We start from the raw sequence: 19524 nt of genomic DNA, 5'->3' as shown, positions 1-19524 counted from the left end.
GACATGCGTTCTCTGGAAGGGTTCTCTTCCCTCCGTTGTTGACAGATGTTCTTGTAAGCTGGTTCTTGTTACACCCCCTTTTCCAGCTCTGGGTTCTTGGCTGAAAGGGTTGGAGTGGCGGCCCGGGAGAAATTTTGTGGTGTGCGTTTCTCCGATCCAGCCACTCTGTAATCTGTGAAATTGTCTCAGTTCTGTGTGAACAGTGTAAAGTTCATCTTGGAGCTTGTCTCTCTGCAGAGTAAGCTTGTTGAATTTAGCTTGGGCCGCTTGCAAGTGTGTTTTGCAGGCCCAGGTTTTATAGTCTTTTTTTTTTTTTTTTTAGTTCAGTCTCTGCTCTTTTTAGGAGAGCGTCGCCTTGCTGGAGTTTTTTGTTGAGTTCTTCTCTGGCTTCTCTCTCCAGATGTTCTCTTTGATCTGTGTCGAGGCGAAGATCTTGCAGGGCATTGTGAAGTCTTTCAACTCCTTTCTGTAGCTCTGGATCTGTGTCGTCCTCTTTCTCGCGCTGGTTCTGGGTCTCGAGGAGAAGCTGATCAAGATGACTCTGGGTTGGGGCCTGGTCCTTCCAGGCCTCCTCCGCGATGTTGCTCCGTTCACTGAGCTGTGCCTGGGCGACGAGAATGGGAACTAGGCTTCCGAAGATCCTGGCGAGTTCTCTGTAGTAGTCGCTTTGGTTTGGATCGCGTGCCATCAGTTCATCTAGCTCGGTGTCTAGTTGCTCTGGGTGCTGCAGGTTAATGGCATCCTTGGGCAGGAAGGGGGGTCGTCACTGCTTTCAACCATGTCGAGAGGTGGCCCCCGTGGACTGCTGGACTGGATGCCTGGAACATCCTGATTCTCTGTCGGTGAGAGAAGCACAGCACACACACACAAAAAGACCAATGCAAGTTCGTTCTACGTTTAACGAGCTATATTCATACGGGCTGTGTCGTTTATGAGAATTTTGGGGCTGACTGATGCAAACAGTCAGACAGTTAAGTAGCCAATTAACTTGGGTCAACGAAGGACCTGAAATGGAGATTTGACAGGCAGTAGCCTAGCGGGTCGTGTGATGACACCGGCTGCTGGTGGTCGCTCTACTATTTAACTTCGTTGGTGGCTCCCAGGTTACTGTCTCTATGTGAAATGAAAGAAACAAATCACAACAGAACAGAGGGTAGAAAAAGATCAAAGTGAAGCACAACACTTGAAATGAGATGAAAACAATAGAAACACAATGTGTTAGTGGGAATAAGGAGGCCTAAGCCTACTGCTAGGTTTTTAAGATAGGGCCAACAGGTGAGTGGGCTATCTGGGTAGGAAACCTAGAAATATGGTGTGGCTTAAAGAAGCAAAAGGGTCAAACACTTAAACTATATCCGGGGGAATATCTAATATTCTGTGGCTTATAATAAGTGGATGGGTTTTATCACATTTGGTTCACCTGGGTGGAATCCAGCGGCACGGTCAGCCTCCCTGGCGCTCCCAAACACTCAACCGCAGTGTCCCTGGCCCTCCGTTACTCTGACGCTGCGCCCTCTCAAACAGCTTGTGACTTTTAACACAACCGGCAACACCAAGATGTCAACCGCCAGACAGCACTACAAAATTGGGCTGTTCCCCAGAACCCTCTCTTCGAAAAGAAAGTGGGCCCCGATTTAGCCCCCGGTTTAGGTACTGGTCCCAGAGATTGCGTCGTGTGTCGGCTGGACTGATTGATCACCGTTGGAGTGCCAAATTGCTGATGTCTCCACTGCGTGCCGCAAACGAACAGAGATAAGAGGGACCGAGTTTCACTCACAACCAGTGTTGGTAACGCCGGTCGGCCCCCTTGCTCACTGGAAACCTGAGATGATTGTCCAATCACCAAGGGAGTTCTACAATCAAATACACAAAGGATGAACAAAGGAAACTTTAAGTTAATTAAGGTTTGGTTTGTTTAACATCAATTGAGTAACTATGTAGAAAGGAAAGGTAACAGCTTTACCTAATAATGATAAAACAAAGAAAGGGAATTATAATAATGGTAATTATTAAAATAACCTAAATCAAAAGAGAGAAGAAAGAATAATACAAATCAAAATAAAAGACAGGAATGAAACAAGGGAGAAGGAGTAGCTGGTTTTCACCACAAGATGGGGGTAAGTACTGCTTCTCTGTCTTTAACCTGCTGAGCAGAAAACTTAATTCAAATTAAAAATTCAAAACTGGTTTAAATCAAAATTTAAAATAAGCATGTAAGAATTAAAAGGAAAATCTGAATAATATCCTATAATAACCCATGGTAGCTTGTAAGTTATCATTAATAATTATGAAATTAATCAAACAGGGTGAGATTAATTAAAAAGGGTAGAAGTGGGCATGCACTTCAAAACAGAATGGAAAAGACAGAGGTATGTTAGTCGATTTAACAGGAGACTGCCACTAGATGGCTTACCACCTTCTAGATTACACATCTAGATTTCCACTATTAACAATTACATTTTAATTCAAATCATGTTTGAACCAAACTCAAAGTAAATGTAAACAGTCAAAGGCAGGGAACATTCTTTTGTTTCCCTGTAATAATATTCGCACGAGTAAAGCTGTAAATGCAAATAATTATCGAGAATTTAGACATCCAATTCAAATATACATCACAGGGGATTATAAATTAGCAATCAGAGTGCATTATCTGAAATGGCCACAGGTTGGCAGCTTTGCACTCATGCAAGCTGGAATCAGAAAGCAGGGTGTACCCTGAAATTTCTAACCCACACGTTCCCTCTAGTGTTTAGATAGAGGAATTACAATTTCAATAGGACTTAGAATTTATCTGATCGTTTGTCAGGCTGATTTTCTGCATCAAAAATCACAAGTAACAAACCAAAGGTTTTAATCTCTGAGGTGCTATATTAACATAGGTTGAAGAAGGATCCGTTCACTTCCAAAACACAAATGTAACAAAAACAGGAATTTTCCAACTGTTGACTCCAATAAACATTTATCAAAATAGCACTTATGATTTAAATGTTTTAGGTTTAAAAATCGGGTAGCTAAGCCAATTTTAGACCAGGAGTTTTTATCGTTTTAATCTTGAATATCACTGTGGTTCGCCACGAATTCAATAACGATATTTAATAACAAGGCCTTTTTACTGAATCAGAGGAACATCGCTCATGTTCAGATTTACATGTTGCAACTAATAAAAGATTTCTTCATCTTTTAATTATTCATATTAAAATGTTCTCACTGTAAAAAGATTTTGGTCTTTCTTAACAGGATACTTTTAACATTATACTGCAGTTTACTTTCATTAAAAATAACAGTGACTATACTGTTAAGTTTCTACAAATACCTAGCGCGCTCACTGACCAGCTTTTTGCCTCAGTCAGTTGAGTGAGTTCGCGTCTTGCGACTTATCTCACAAGTAACGTTACATAATTTCATAGCGCACGTGCAGAAATTATTAAAAACCATATACACAGATTGATTGCTCACAAAACGAAGTTTGAAATGCCTGCATTCTCCACCAAAAATGTAACAACATTGAGTTTTACATAGTAATTAACTCAAATGATATATATAGGGAATTTGAATTATTAATCAAGAATTTGATTAATATATATCTCAGATGACAGTTACATTTAATTTTATTGATTATGAAAAATAGCTCAATTGCCAATACCAATACTAATCACAGGGCACTGTAATTTACTCATTAATATGTCAATATTACATTCTTCATATCAATTATTGTGATATCTCTTACTGTAAATTATTGCAGATCAAACCGTGGTATGTCCAGCACACCACTATAGACCTATCAATTTTCAATAAAGTTATCACGCCTTATAATTCAAGGAAAAGTATTCTCTGGCCATGAAAATATTATCCTATCCTTATGATAAATTTAGTTTCTAAATTTAGAGCTTGTAGCTAAAGACCAAAACATTTCAGTGACTCGTAATGTGAGTGGGGTGGAGTCCAAAGCCAATCATTTTATATATGGGTTTTTAATAATTAAACTAGTAATACATCAAACTACAAATCACACAGAGTAAATATGCGTACGACAATACAAACAGTAAGCTTTATACAATACATAACGAATCCAAATAAAAGAGAGAGAAAGAGAGAGAGAGAGAGAGAGAGAGAGAAAATAGAATGGAATCACATAAGGAGCTCAGGTATGAAAATCATAGTCAGTAACTTTTAGAACCAACAACAAATCAGATCATAACAACACTTTAAACCAGCATTTAAATCTCCATAGAGAAAGTGATACTTGCAGAAGTGTCCCATGTGAGTGTGCACGCTGCGCTTGGCGTGAGCGTGGAGCACGTGGTCCTTTGTTCTGTCCTCGCGCGGTATTTGAAAGGTTCAACAAACATTGTTCCAGAATTCGTCTTCCTTGCGTGGAGAGGCGAATAGTTTAATAAACTTAGTAAAGAAAAGAAAAGAAAACGAACGAAACGAAAGCTTCCAAAGGAGCCATTAAAATGGCTTTTTCTCTCAGCCCCTGTGCTGAGGGGGTTCGCGCTATGAGCGCGGCCTACGGCCGCGCGGAAGCAACGTTGGAGAGCAGCGTGTCCGAGAACGGAGAAGAGAAAGAAGAGCAAAAAAAAGCCAAGAGGACAAGAGAGAGGCGGACCTTGTTCGGTCGACTCTTATAGCTTGAGATGTTCACGCCCATTTTCGAGGGAGCATCCAATGAATGTCCGCGATCTGAAGCGGAGGGAAAGTTCCTTTGTCTCGGTTGAGACAACCCCCTGATGATTTAGGGCCTGTCCGATTTCATCAGGAATATTAAAACAAGTTCATTATTCCAGATTAAATACATTTTTCATTACTTTGCTTTAGATAAGTGGGTCTGTCAAAGCATGACGATTAGAACAAGACTAGACATAATATATAAATGACCAAAGATCTAATTTTTAGATCGAATTACACATTTAAAGATTTGTTTAACACATGATAACACTGCAGATGTTGGGAAACATCTAAATGTACCAAAAGGGAATACGTAATACATTTATACAGCATAAAAACTAACAGGTAACAAATTCATTCCATAGAATGCATTGGGGAGAAGATTTGGCTTCTCTCCTCTCCAGTGTGGTCGTAAACTTTACGACCTGCAAAAGTGGGGGTTGCAGAAACATGGCTCTCTTTGAGGAAGTTAAAGTGAGGAAAGACATTTCCTAAAGTATAAGCTTGCAACTTATACTCTTCACATAACAAGGATTAACCATTTTATGCAATCCATAAACATAATTAAAATACATATTAATAATAAAATGAAAGTAAGGAACTTATACGAAAAGTTCCTTTGTCTCCAGTGTTGGAAGAATTTGGGTTGGGGGTTTTCGTTTCTTCTTTGAAGCTCGCATGGGCATCGTAAATAGTTTAAGTCCAGCCAGGCTGGCATTTAGTACCAACAGTCTGAATTTATAAAACAGAATTTAACCCATGAATCGCTGACCTGCATATCTGTTACACTGTTGTGTGCACCAAAGTAGGCTTGTCGGAGTCGGTTGTAATAAGCTTGTGGAGTCTCTTGACGACCTTGTTTGGTTTCCAAGGCAGTTAACAGTCCATGTTCAGACTCTGGGTCTGTAAACTCTTTAATCAGGACCTCACGAAGTCGCTGGTAGTTTGACTTGGTTTGACTGGGCTGTCGATCTAGAAAGTTTCGTACCTCGGGACTGGACGTGGCTCTAAGGAGGTATAACCAGTCTCTGTCAGTCACATGAGGTCTCACTTCCAGGTGAAATTCGATATCTCGCAGGTAAGCTTGGATGTCGGGGCTCTCTGTGGAGTTCGGGTTGAACCTGCTGATGTTTTTAGACAGCTTGTTGAGGTCTTTGATTGTCATCCCATGTGCAGCTTCAAGGCCTTGGACGGGAGGTTTTCTTTCGTTGGCAGGAAAGGGTTGTGTGGCGAAGGCAGGTGAGGTTTTGGGTTGTGGCCCTTCGCTCCTTTCGTCATATGCCAGTTCTTGGACGTGGGACTCTGCTCTGCTCAGCAGTGATGAGGCTAAGAGAGGTTTCTCTTTCCTTGGCTCTAGTTTGTGCTTGTAAGCATTTTGGAGTTCTTTTCTGACCATGTAGAGCTCATCGTTGGTATCATCTAGTTGTTGGGTCAGATTGTCCATTTCAGTTCTGTACCTTTCAAGGTGGTCTTTCAAAGCACTGATTTCAGAATTCTTGTTTCTGATGTCTATCTTGGCTTTCTCCAGTAGCTGTTCGGCATACTGGAGTCTGTTTACCAGGTCTTTCTGAGCAGCCGTTGTATGTTGCTGGTCGAGCTGAGCTGCTGCCAGGGCTGCTAGGAGCTTCATAACTTGTTCTGTTGTATCCTGCTCCCTCTCGCTGGGTGCTTTGAGTTGATTTTGAACTTTCACTTCCAGCTTGTCTATTCGACGTTGAGCACGTGTCAGCTCCTCTTGAAGGTGGGTGATGTGCTTGTCGCTCAGTTTCAGCTGGGTTGTGAAGGCATAGCTTAGTGAGCTCGTGATCTTGACTAGCTCCTCGTGGTTGTTGTTCTGGCTTGAATCTTGTGTCAGGAATCTTCTCAGGATTAGGATTATTATTAAAAATAATAACAGTTCAAATGTCTTTGGAGTGAGGCTGTCTGTCATGCCTCTCAGCCACATGTTCACATCTTCCCCATGGGAGATGGGGTCTGCAGTCTGCGGCATGTTGGCACGCTGGGAAGAAGAGAGACTGACACAGATCTGTGTGGAGTAAAAGCCTATGTGTGGTGGGACAACTAAGTGTTGTATCAGTGATTGTGAACCACTAGTGAAATGTGGTGATGACTGTGTTGGTCTCAGGGTGTCTAAGTAGACTAGAGATGCGAAGACTTTGTCACTCTAATGAGGAAGAGGAAAAGAGAGACAGAGGTGAAAAACAAATTCAAATGACAAGCAAAATGTATGTTTTTCAAATGAGGAAAATTATTTTTTTTTCCAATTAAATGTTATCAAAAACGTAAACAATATTATTATATTTCTTTCTTTGGACAAAAGAATACAATAATAATTCTGATATCTCTTTTCTTAGTCTGACAGGATTGACACCATACACCTTTCAGTTGGACCGCTCACCAGGGAGTCAGCGAAGGCGACAGTTGCTCAACACGTATCTCTATTAAATTGATCTCAACGTTGGATGAGATGCTAAAACTTGGATTGCGTTTCCAAATGTAGGGAGGTTAGGAAGAACAAATGAGAGGATGATTACAATCAAATTCATAAGAATGATTCGTCGTCTTTGGCACGATTGTGTATTTACTTCACTTAGAATTGATTGATGGTTCTTACATGTCCTACAAATGTAAAAAGAGACGAGGAAAGTAAAGGAGAGAGAGGACGGAGATGGTAAGTCTCAGTAGCGGTTATCTCAACTACAAGGAGAGCGTTGTGTTAGTTGCTGCACAACTAATCAAACAAAATAAACTTTAAGTGAAAGAGAGTTGTCTTTCTAATTTATTTGAACTCGTAGTGAGGGATAACAATGTCTCCTTTTAGGGCTCAGGTTTGTCGTTCCCAGGCTAGGATACACAAGTAAAGAAATGGTAAGAAATAGGAAAATTAAAAATTAATAAATGGGCAAAATATGCAAACATGAAATTAAAAAGAGGAAATCAATACGTAAAACAATAGTGGTTAAGTGTATAACCAAAACAGGAAGAAGGGTAAAACGCATTCAAATAAGTAAAGGTCTGAATAGTGTATATTCAGATGGGTAATAAATAAATTAGGAAGAATAAGTTTACTTAACTTCCAAAGTTCAAGGCTTATTCATTCCTAAAATAATTAGACCCAAAAGAGAATACTAGAAATAAAAGATCATAGGAAATGATCTGAGAGGGAAATTTTAAATGATTCAAAATAAATTTAATGTTTCAATTAAATTTAAATTTGACAATTAATAATTGTGAGTCAGTATTTCCCTTTCTAGTAAAATGAAAATAAGTGTTCTAATGAGAAAAGAGAGCGATAACAAGAAAGGGACTAACAAGTGTTAGTTAAGATGTTTAAAATGGTTAAATCACGTCAGCGTTGCCCAAACACACAGTATTCTACCACTGGATGGTAATGCTAACGGCTAACCTTTGAGGCTAGTGGCTTTAGTATAGACTTCAATGTAAATGCAATGGTTTCGTTAGCTTAGCGACACCGCGGAGTTTGTGCGCTGAGCGTGCACAGTTCAGAGTTGCTCCGGAAGTACGTTAGGCTTCCGGGTCACGGTCGTCACTATGTCAACCAAAACACATTCTAGTGGATTAGCACATGAATCGTTGCATTGTTGCAAATACAGTTAAGCATGTTACATGAAATGTCGGCTCATTTCAACACTGTACAAATAACAACACCGCCTTTCAGTTGGTTTTGCGATGTGGCACTTAAACTCTCAGTTTGTATAGAGTTAAATTTATCTTAATTCAAATAGCAGCTTCCTGCTGTAGTTATTATATCAATCTCAGCAATTTGATTCTCCGTGCCAGTTTTTTCTGGACACAAACATAAAAGTTTTCCTTCGCTGTTGGTACACAGTTAAAATTTACTTGATCAAGCTTTTAAAACACTCCCATTCAAATTACTCTCGGACACACGCAGTGTTACGCGAGATTGCATTCACTTTGTGAACGGATACAAATGGACAAACATTGTTCTCTAATGTTTAATGTTAACTTAGGGGAGTCGAATATCAAATTTGATTCGGCAGGGGAACACGCACTGGCAATCAAACTATATGAAATATGAATACGGGGACTTTGATAAATAGATTGAGGAACCCGCTCAACACTATTCTTTATTCACCGATTTATATCCCTTTTGAAACACTAACAGTTTAGCTCCATTCAGCAAACAGTGACTGAGATAGCGTTTGAGACACTGGAACACGCAGTGAAATCAAATCAGCTATAAAACAAGGCATTACACAAATGAGGAACACGCTCAATTTCTACCTTATTGTACGATCTCAGATGTTTACTTTTAAGTTCACTTACTGCTGTTAACATTGAAGAGACGGACTTGAGTTAAAGTTTCTTCTAGCACCTTTCATTCGGGGGGGGGGGGGGGGGCGCTGCTTTCGTCACGCGTCACACAAACACACACACACACCTACATACTCCGGTCTCGCAAGCTTCTCATCTTTCATTCCTTTAGCAAAATCAAAGATTAAATAAACTTGGTTTATGCTCACAATTTAGATTAAACTGCCCGCATTTTCTCCACCATTATAATGTAAGGGAAACAGGTCAATTTAGCTCAAAGGGAATCATTTAAGATTTTAAAGGGAATTTGAACAGAATCACTGTTCACGGCTGTTCACGGAGACGCGCCTGCGGTTCAGTGAACGAGCCGTTTAACATCAAATCTGCGCTGGATACTAATATCCAAACTATAGTGAAAACACTATCAATTAGCACAGTAACAAGATCGGCAGTTTAAGGCATTAACTTGTAAGCACAAAACACAAGATACTTCTCTTTTCAATATGAATAAGGCTTTATTAGATAAATCTAAGACATATAAACTAATCTAACACATAAACGCACGCATACGCACATTCACACAAGTTGCAGGAAGGTCGAAAGTTAGGGAAAGATGAGTTTAAGAGAATGGAAATATGGAATCCCAAGTTAACAGCAATACGTTAAATTGCATAGACATGAACAACCATCAATCACGTAATTAGCGCTCGCATTGAGTTCCTCAATGGGGTTAAAATTATATTAGATACACCAGCACAACAAATATCTGGGAATACGTTGCCTTTGTTTTCTGTGAAAGGGACTCCAGTTGAAAGGGGTATCCCGGTGTCGCTGATTGGCTGGAAGTTCAGTTGGCTGAAGTGACGTCTTGGGGAGCCCGTGCTTGGGCGTTGGCTGAAGCTGGAGTTGTGTGGCTGGTGGGAGTTCAAACGCGCAGACGAGGTCGACGTTACAAAACTTAACTCAGAACACGAAACTCTCAAACGGAAAAGAAAAGAAATAAAGTTTGACGAGACTAGGTTGTGTTCCTTCTCATTGTGGAATAGTAGCAGCAGGCAGGCACGCTGGAACCGCGCTCAAAGAACAATGATGACTAACCGCATGGCTAGATGCTACAAGCTAAAGCTAGGTAGTAAAGCTACAAGCTAAAAGCTAAGAGCAGGCATGACTAATAGCATGACTGATAGCACGAGCAAGGCTGGAACTAAAAGCAGACATGGCTAATAGCAGCAGCTAGGGACTAAAAGCAGACTAAAAGCAAGGCATGACTGATAGCACAAGCAATGCTAGAACTAAAAGCCAAATTTCATGGGGTCCCAACGTATTTAAACTTCCTTGTTGGCCACCCCTCAAATGTTGCCTTGACCAATCAGATATGGTCTTGAGTCTGGGGTATCATAAATCATTTGTTTATCTTACCAAGCATGTGGTTCTTGCCTCACAGGGTCTAATTTTGGACATGATTCCTATAACATGATTATGATATATTTTACAAATAAATGATTGTCAGGACAATATCAAGCAAGAAAATTCGATTATGTCAATACTAGACATGACTATGTATCCTATAGTTATCAAAAGACATACACAATAAGTGATTATACATGATAGTCAAATGTGTGGGTTACACATAAATGAATATGGAGTTAAGCAATGGAACGATTCATTTACAAGTCTTTTTGAGTTCATTCTGGTCCATATATAATGTATAAAAAGCAGTTTCTTTGCCATTCTCTGGCAAAGGGACTTTTCTGTGAAGACAAAGGTTTAAAGCCCTTCCCCCTTAGGAATTTCAGTCTGGTTTCACTAGGTGTGGGGGGGGGGAGTCAATGGGACTTGTGCAGTACTCTCATGGGTTTCCATGTGATGTCCAGCGTTGCATTTCAATTATGAACAACAAATTTGACAATCTCTTCTTCGAATTGAAATTGTAAATAAATGCTCTAGTGGTGTTCATGTTGAAAGCTGTTGTGTGAACAAGTTGGTTGGTTGGTTATCTTGCTTGGTTCTTGTGGCACTAGAACTGATTTATGACTTCCTGAGGAGTTCGGCTCTCGTTTCAATGCACACAGCTCTGATAGACTCTTTGATTTGTCTGGTTTGACTCATTTCTGCTACATGGGGTTCAGGTTAACAGGTTAAGGACCATGGTATACCTGTTTTTAATTAGCTAGCAAACTCCCTTGACCTGAACCCCATAGAAAATCTATGGGGTATTTTGAAGAGGAAGATGCGATATGCCAGACCCAACAATGCAAAGAGCTGAGGGCCACTATCTGAGCAAACTGGGCTCTCATGACACCTTAGCAGTGCAACAGACTGATCGACTCCATGCCACGCCGCATTGCTGCAGTAATTCAGGCAAAAGGAGGCCCAACTATGTATTGAGTGCTGTACATGCTCATACTTTTCATGTTCATACTTTTCAGTTGGTCAAGATTTCTAAAAATCCTTTCTTTGTATTGGTCTTAAGTTAAATTTTATTTTTCTGAGATACTGAATTTGGGATTTTCCTTAGTTGTCAGTTATAATCACCAAATTTAAAGAAATAAACATTTGAAATATATCAGTCTGTGTGTAAGGAATGAAAATAATATACGTATGAAAATAATATAATTAAGTTTCACTTTTTGAATGAAATTAGTGAAATATATCAACTTTTTGATGATATTCTAATTATGTGACCAGCACCTGTATACATACAATACAATGAAGGGTGACCATTCATGCTCTTTTTCTTGTACATGTCCTGGCCAGGTTTTCAATATTGCCTAAAATATCCAGGTTTTGGCTTTGCTTCCTGTTTTTATACTTGCTGTAGGTAATGATCGAAAACTAGGTGTATATTACTTTCTTCTTTTAGCATGTGCTGCAGTTGAACAATCCACAAGTCGTCAAATAAAGTGCAGGCTTTCAAAATAAAGCATGTCTCACACAGCTCCGGGGAATGAATAAAGTCCTTTTTGTAGTGAATGCATTAATTTTTTATAAGGAAAATATCCATATTTAAACACAATAAACACTTTTCTCTCACTTCCATTATCTCTCATACACGGAAGCCGTTCCGACATATGACGCAGAACGTATGCGCAGCGGGCACTTCTCTGAAATATGGAATAATATAATATAATATAAGGAATCAGTTTCCTCTTGGCTTATATCAAAATCCTCAATCATGTTTCTTTGCAAATCTTCGGTTTGTACTTCTAATTCATGACCAGCATTTGTTTTGTTCTCCATCTCTATTCGTCACTAATCACGTACAACACCAATTTACTATGACATCTTGGAATAGCCAGGACAATTTTTAATATAAATCGGACTGGATTCATCTGAAAGAAGAAAGTCATATACACCTAGGATGCCTAGAGGGTGAGTAAAGCACAAGCTAATTTTCATTTTTGGGTGAACTAACCCTTTAAGTGTAACATAATTTCCTGGTCACTGCAATGTGCCAAAAAATGTTTAATTTATGTATTTAGCTCAAGCTCCAGAAAATAGTAATCAGAAAAAAAGTCCTCGCTTGACTCTGTGACTCCACTGTAGCATTTTTCCATACCATCACACTTCTGCTATTTGATTTGGCTGCACACAAATCAAACAGTAGACTGGAGTACATCGCTGATAAGTCTCAGTTTGTTTAAGGCTTTTCCATTCCTTTAAGTATGTAGCTAATTTGTGGTTCAGAGTCAAAAGGCTCTGAGCCACATACATTTTCCTGCATACATTTTAATGCAGTCAGTCATAAACTGTTTCTTACTTTCTTACAGTAATGCCTTCACCGCAGCACTTCGATGGTCGTGCCATGGTGTCGTGGATTGACCCTGACATCACCATTGCTGTGCCCTGGTACATAAGTCTAATGTTTCGCACCAGACAGAGCAGTGGAAATGCAACCCTACTGCAAGTCAACGCTGGCGACGCATCTCAAGTTAACCTTCTGGTAAGCATCAAATATCATACAGGTCGTTCTCATTTGATGTCAGTTAATTCTTATACAATTTCCTAAACAGGCATGACAGTTATACATTTACAGAAAATTTGTAATTTTACTTTTTCAAAGATAAGGGACAAGTATGTGCGCTTTGAAGTACTGTTGGGAGAGTATAAAGTGGCCACGCTGGATTTCCCAGAGGTCCGAGTGAATGATGGGGAATGGCACCACCTCCTCCTGGAGCTGAGGAGCAGCAAAGATGGGAAGGACACAAAGTACATGGCACATGTTTTCCTGGACTACGACATGTTCATGGTCAGTTCTGTGTTTACACCGTCTTTACCAAATAGAACTCTCCTTTGATGAAACTTGTTTACTGAAGTCTTCAATGCTTTACAGAAGTCAGCAGAGATTGGAAATGAGCTGCCTGGACTCAAACTGAGGAGTCTGTTCATAGGTGGACTTCTGGGACAGAGTAACAATGTCCACCAGGGTCTTAAAGGATGCATGCAGGTGAGGCCAAGAAAAGGCATTTTAATCTCTCACCTTGCATCATACAGTGGCAGTTGTGAATCATATATGTGTAATGCACTGATTCTTGGCAAAACAGGTACAGACTAAAAAAAATATTAACAATTGTTTTGTATATAATATGGAACTGAGTAATGCAGGTGTTTAAACATTAAGATTTAAACTTAATTCTTATCATTATATTTTTGCATTTATCAACATTAACTTATTTATTATTATAAAAATGTATCTGTGTTCTTGCACTCAATGTGTTAACTTTAATACATATACAGTACAGACCAAAAGTTTGGACACACCTTCTCATTCAAAGAGTTTTCTTTATTTTCATGACTATGAAAATTAGATTCACACTGAAGGCATCAAAACTATGAATAAACACATGTGGAATTATATATGGAATTATATACATAACAAAAAAGTGTGAAACAACTGAAAATATGTCATATTGTAGGTTCTTCAAAGTAGCCACCTTTTGCTTTGATTACTGCTTTGCACACTCTTGGCATTCTCTTGATGAGCTTCATGAGGTAGTCACCTGAAATGGTCTTCCAACAGTCTTGAAGGAGTTCTCCGAGAGATGCTTAGCACTTGTTGGCCCTTTTGACTTCTGTCTGTGGTCCAGCTCACCCCTAAACCATCTCGATTGGGTTCAGGTCCGGTGACTGTGGAGGCCAGGTCATCTGGTGCAGCACCCCATCACTCTCCTTCTTGGTCAAATAGCCCTTGATGCCCTCAGTGTGAATACAATTTTCATAGTCATGAAAATAAAGAAAACTCTTTGAATGAGAAAGTGTGTCCAAACTTTTGGTCTGTACTGTACATGTATTATGTTGTTAGACCTATTATAAATACTGAGAAGTGTAAAACTGAACCTGGATTAAGCATGAATTCAGAATGTATGATGGACTGACAGCTCTACTTATTGAAGATCTGACAACTATTGATATATTTTGACAGTATATTTGAAAATCACCTATAATTAAATAAAAAACACAGTAAATAGAGTAATATTCTGAAATATTATTGCAATAACTGTAACTTTTTATATTTATTCCTGTGTTGCAAAGCAGAATTTTCAGCAATCATTACTCCAGTCTTCAGTGTCACATGATTCTTCAGAAATCATTTTAATATGCTGATTTAAAAAAAAAAAAAAAAGAAAAAAAAGGAGAAGATAATAAAAGATCTCTAACACCACACTTTTGATGAATTTGAGTTTTGGCCCTGAAGAAAACGGTCTCATTAATAAGTGAAGGGTGACTGACTTTATTCAAACATGTTTCACAGGGTGTCAGGATGGGGGAGACTGCTACCAACACGGCTAACATCAACATGCAGCAGGCATTAAAGATCCATGTGGAAGAAGGCTGTGATATGGCCAACCCCTGCGACTCCAACATCTGCCCTGACAACAGCCAGTGCACAGATCATTGGAATGCACACACCTGCGTCTGTGACCCCGGTACTGACACCTGCATCACATTCACTGCATTTGTAAAGACACATCTGATTTCAGTTTGAGGGCATTCATCATCAATTCCCTTCTTTTTTTCTTTCATTATTTTTTTCTTTCTCTTTTTCTGTCACTCACAGGTTTCTTTGGCAAAGAATGTGTTGATGCATGTCGTCTGAATCCCTGTAAGCATTTGTCCACGTGTGTTCATAAGCCGAGCTCCTCTCATGGTTACACATGTGAGTGCAGTCAGGACTACTATGGACAGTACTGTGAGAACAAGTAAGTCGCATACCAGATGAAATACCAGACTAGACTTTTTTTTATTCAAGTTAGTGCTAGTTTTGGTATGATTGGTGGCCCAGCATAGCTATTGCTGCTAAACAAACTAGCATGACTAGCTTTTCTTATGAATCTTGCTGGTTGAGCTTTTTAATTGAAATGTATCCATTCCAAACCTATAAGAGTTTTGTTCATCTTTGAAACACATGCAACCAAAAGTTGATAACACTTTTTTCAAATAGCCTACGAATGGAAAACTTTTTATTAGTTTTGGTTATTTATTTACACAGAAAGAATATTTTGGAGGCATGAAATGCAAATTTTTGAAAATTAATTTCAAAGTACAAGTTTGATACTAAACTGTGCATTGAAACTTTTGTGATTTCTTTATGATTTGTTTTAAGCTTGAAAATGTTGGTTGTATAAACGTTCAATGGGTGGACAAATATGATGTGGGAATTTCAAATTTTACTTTTGTTCTACAGATGAACAAAGTCTTTTGAAATTACGTGAGTGAGTAAATGACAGCATTTTCAATTTTGTGTGAACTTTAAGTAGCAGGTGATTGCTGATTAAACTGATGAATTACTGTAAACATAGTCTCGTTAGTTAATCAAGTCAAGTCAAATTTATTTGTATATCACTTTCCACAATAAACATTGTAAAGCAGCTTTACAGAAAGTCATTGTTAATACCTTCATGCTTTATAGTTGCATTTAGCATATTAGAGCTGAGTGACAATATAGTCTAGAATTTGCAACTATACAATTTAGATATGCTATACAGTATATATTGCCCTATGCAAGCATACTGTATGTATTGGGATGAAGATGAACATACATATATATTTAACATATCTGGTTTATTGCTAGCCTAGCCTGTGGACTGGAGAACTAGTAGCAATACAGCAGGTGAAACTAGTCGACTAGCTTAGTAGTTCACATTAAGCTGGTTTTAGTAAAGAAGACTTGCTAATAATAGTAGGCAGTCCTATAGTCCTATTTTCTATGGCACATTTGTACTTTGATCTGACAACCCTTATCAGGGTTTATACTGTGATAATGACTGGCTGACTTTACACTATAATTTACATAATTGTAAGATGGATATGACACTGTTGCATTCTGAATGGAATTGAAACACTGCAATGACATTTTAACATTGTAAAATGGAGATTTCTGATATACTGCTTTTTGTTTTCTGAGATGATCTGGGGGGAAAAAGCACAGAACAAAATTGTTTAGTGTAAAATTGTCTGAAATTTACTTTGCGGTTGTGCAGTGTATCAGTGTTAATGATTTGCATTATGGCAATCATCTTCATTCCAGTGGTTTTGTATGTGTGTGTGTGTGGGGGGGGGGGGGGGGGGTGTCTGTTGGCTGTTCTCTACAAAGCAGGGGTGTAACGATAAAAACTTCCTATTCATCGGGAAGAAGGAGGCGGGAACCGGCGCACAATCAAAACATAATTTTAATATTCAAAATAAATACCAAACGGCGCACCAGCCCCTCGCGGAGGACTGGTGCGCGCAAATAAAAACCAAAACATAAAATATGTCCCAGGCCTGGTCCTCTCTCATCCTTCACGGTCGTCGCTCCAGTTTTATATCCTTCCATCTCCTACGTGGGACTCGATACTGGCGGTGGGGCGCAGGTGTAGCTCATCTCCAATCACTAAACCTGGCCTCACTCCTCGTTCCCACGCCTCTCGGCCCCGCCCCACTCGCCACAAAGGGAAAACAACCCTATACACCCTTGTCACAAGTCCACACAAGCTTCACAGTATCATTTATTCCCTTTTATTTTCGTATTTAATCTGCTAAACCCTCTGATCAGCGATGAATGTCACGCTGTCTCATCACTAACAATTAAGATGTCTTTTTTCTCTGGTTCCTTACTTACTCTGTTGAAATGACTGTCCACTATTAGATTAAGATGCAAACACGCTGCTAGCACCTGATGCTGAGTTAATAAGCACCACGCGGCCCTGCTGTCTGCACAGTTTTTTTTTTCAGCCTCAGTGTACTGAAATAAGTCCACAATGGAATTGTATTTACCTCCAACTGGCCTTTTATTGGGCGTTTTCATAACTAAACTGAACAACAAAACATGGAACTATATTAGCACTTTTCAAAGGCCAAAAACATACTTTATGCAAATACTTGGTTAGCAAACTGCAAACATATGTGGCCACTGAGATGATATGATGAGATATCAAGTGAGACATCTACACGCAGCAGTAAATAAAAAGTACATAAAAACGGAAGTGACTTAAGCTGTAATTCATCAACTGGCTGATAGAGGCTGGCTGAAGAAGGAAGTCAATCCCATAGACTCCCCATGTTAAAATTTCCAACTTTACAGCAGAAAAAAAAAAAAACGCTCTTCGGAAACCTACAAGTTACATCACAGACGTACAGTCTTTGGTTAAAACACGACACTAACATTGACTGGATGCACAACCTTTGACATCAATAGCATTTTCCCTCTTATTTATTAGCAGATTAGTCTACTTCTTATGCTATTCCAATTATGCATGATGTCATTTGTGTTATTTTATTTGTATTTTACATAGTTTTTCCCTGCTGACACATTTTCCTTGACTCAACAATGTTTTAGACTATTTTTTGAGACTATGGCTTTTCTAAATCACCTACTTTATGTGTAAAGCACAGGATAAACTATGTATGCATATAACTGTAGAAGAGTCCTCGATCACCCCATAAAATGATGCTCAGGCTAATAGGCACAGTCCCGTTTCTCATCAGTTTCCACTCTTCAGTCTTGTGTTATTAGCTATCATCTAAAGTCTGCCAAGTTATTCCAATCCTCACATCTAATTTCTTGATCTCTATACCATGACAAATCCTGCCATTGATTCATGGGATGGTTTTTACTTGTTGATTGATTTACTTGATGCATTGGTACTCTGAGAGTGAGATGTTAAGATGTTAAAATGTACAATCTTTACCAACAACGTCACTATGAGGTAGTGAAACAAATATTTAATTAATAATTAAAAACAATAGTTTGAAAAATACTTTTAACTTTTCAACAAAATGTAGCAAAATGTTATAACTAACTATATTACATAATTATAAATATATTATTAATGTTCGTTGCAGAAAATAAATATATGTTTTAGGATTTAGGAAAAACGTAATAACAAAAATAACAAAATTGTAAGCAAATATTTCTACAGGATATGGCCTGCACTATTTTTGTACGTTTTCACCCAGTTTGTTATGCTGATAATATAATTTTATTCAACCAGAGTGGAAAAACCATGTCCTCAGGGTTGGTGGGGTAGCCCCATGTGTGGCCCTTGCAACTGTGATGCCAGCAAAGGCTTCAACCCTGACTGCAACAAGACTACTGGAGAATGCCGCTGCAAAGTATGAATATGTGATTTTCTTTTTCTTTTTTTAGCATATTTTTACCCAAACTGGTGTGCCTTTTAGTTTGGGCCAGATTAGTTGTCCACACATGTTGATGGATGTTTTAGAGACTATCCTTACATATTTATTTTACACAGGACAACTATTATCAACCAAAGGACAGTGACACCTGTTTCCCCTGTGACTGCTTTCATTTGGGCACCAATTCACGTACCTGTGACCCAGAGACGGGTCAGTGCCCCTGCAAGGCGGGTGTGATTGGCCGACAGTGCAACGGCTGTGACAGCCCCTTTTCTGAAGTGACTAGCACAGGTTGTCAGGGTACATAATGATTTCCTCCAACTTGCTTTGGGTTTGAACGAAAGATGTAGCAATGTCAATTTGCCAAGGTCCATCTACACTAATGAAGTGCAAAGTGAGTATCATCATGTGTCCTCTCTTCACTATTCAGTTGTATATGAGGGCTGCCCAAAGGTCTTTGACGTTGGAATCTGGTGGCCCAGGACCAGTTTTGGACGCCCAGTAGCCATGAATTGTCCCAAGGGATCTGTTGGTGAGTAATACAGGCCTTATTATAGTGACAAATTGACAGTGAATATCTAAATGATCATATACAAGCTGAATAATTAAAACTTGGAAAATAGGAGTCTGTTTTATGACAGATTAATTTAGGTTTGAGTCAATAGCAAAGTTGATTGTTTTTCAAACTTGCTTTATTTAATATAATAAAATTGAATTCTTAATAATGCCAAGTAGTGTAACCATAAATTTTAAGATTCAAAATAAAATAAAAATAAGTTATATATTTTGATGTAGCTAGTTGCTACAATGTTAGTGTATGTTATTTAAGTGAAATAATGGTCTTAAAATTGTGCAAATGCCCATGTTTTCGGTGGCTTTCTGTCACTTGGCACTGCTGCCCCCAATTGACGTTACTAAGTCCTGTTAACAGAAAACTCTCAT

The 19524-nt window shown here is 38.9% G+C and overlaps 1 protein-coding gene across 1 annotated transcript in view; it reads left to right on the top strand.

Annotated features, from left to right (window-relative positions):
- LOC113098820 (cadherin EGF LAG seven-pass G-type receptor 1-like) overlaps positions 1–19524 on the top strand; it is a gene marked incomplete at its 5' end in the record, with an annotated part of 111798 nt that overhangs the window by 63375 nt on the left and 28899 nt on the right. Inside the window, 8 exons of the mRNA XM_026263911.1 lie at positions 12735–12907; positions 13028–13213; positions 13298–13411; positions 14717–14891; positions 15023–15164; positions 18438–18558; positions 18699–18882; positions 19013–19114. Coding sequence (XP_026119696.1) covers positions 12735–12907; positions 13028–13213; positions 13298–13411; positions 14717–14891; positions 15023–15164; positions 18438–18558; positions 18699–18882; positions 19013–19114 — 1197 coding nt within the window. The remainder of the gene's footprint in view (positions 1–12734; positions 12908–13027; positions 13214–13297; positions 13412–14716; positions 14892–15022; positions 15165–18437; positions 18559–18698; positions 18883–19012; positions 19115–19524) is intronic.

This window comes from Carassius auratus, unplaced genomic scaffold (genome assembly GCF_003368295.1).
Source record: "Carassius auratus strain Wakin unplaced genomic scaffold, ASM336829v1 scaf_tig00216704, whole genome shotgun sequence".
Lineage (NCBI taxonomy): Eukaryota > Metazoa > Chordata > Actinopteri > Cypriniformes > Cyprinidae > Carassius > Carassius auratus.
The sequence above is the reverse complement of the archived record's forward strand: the minus strand, read 5'-3'. Positions and strand labels throughout refer to the sequence as shown.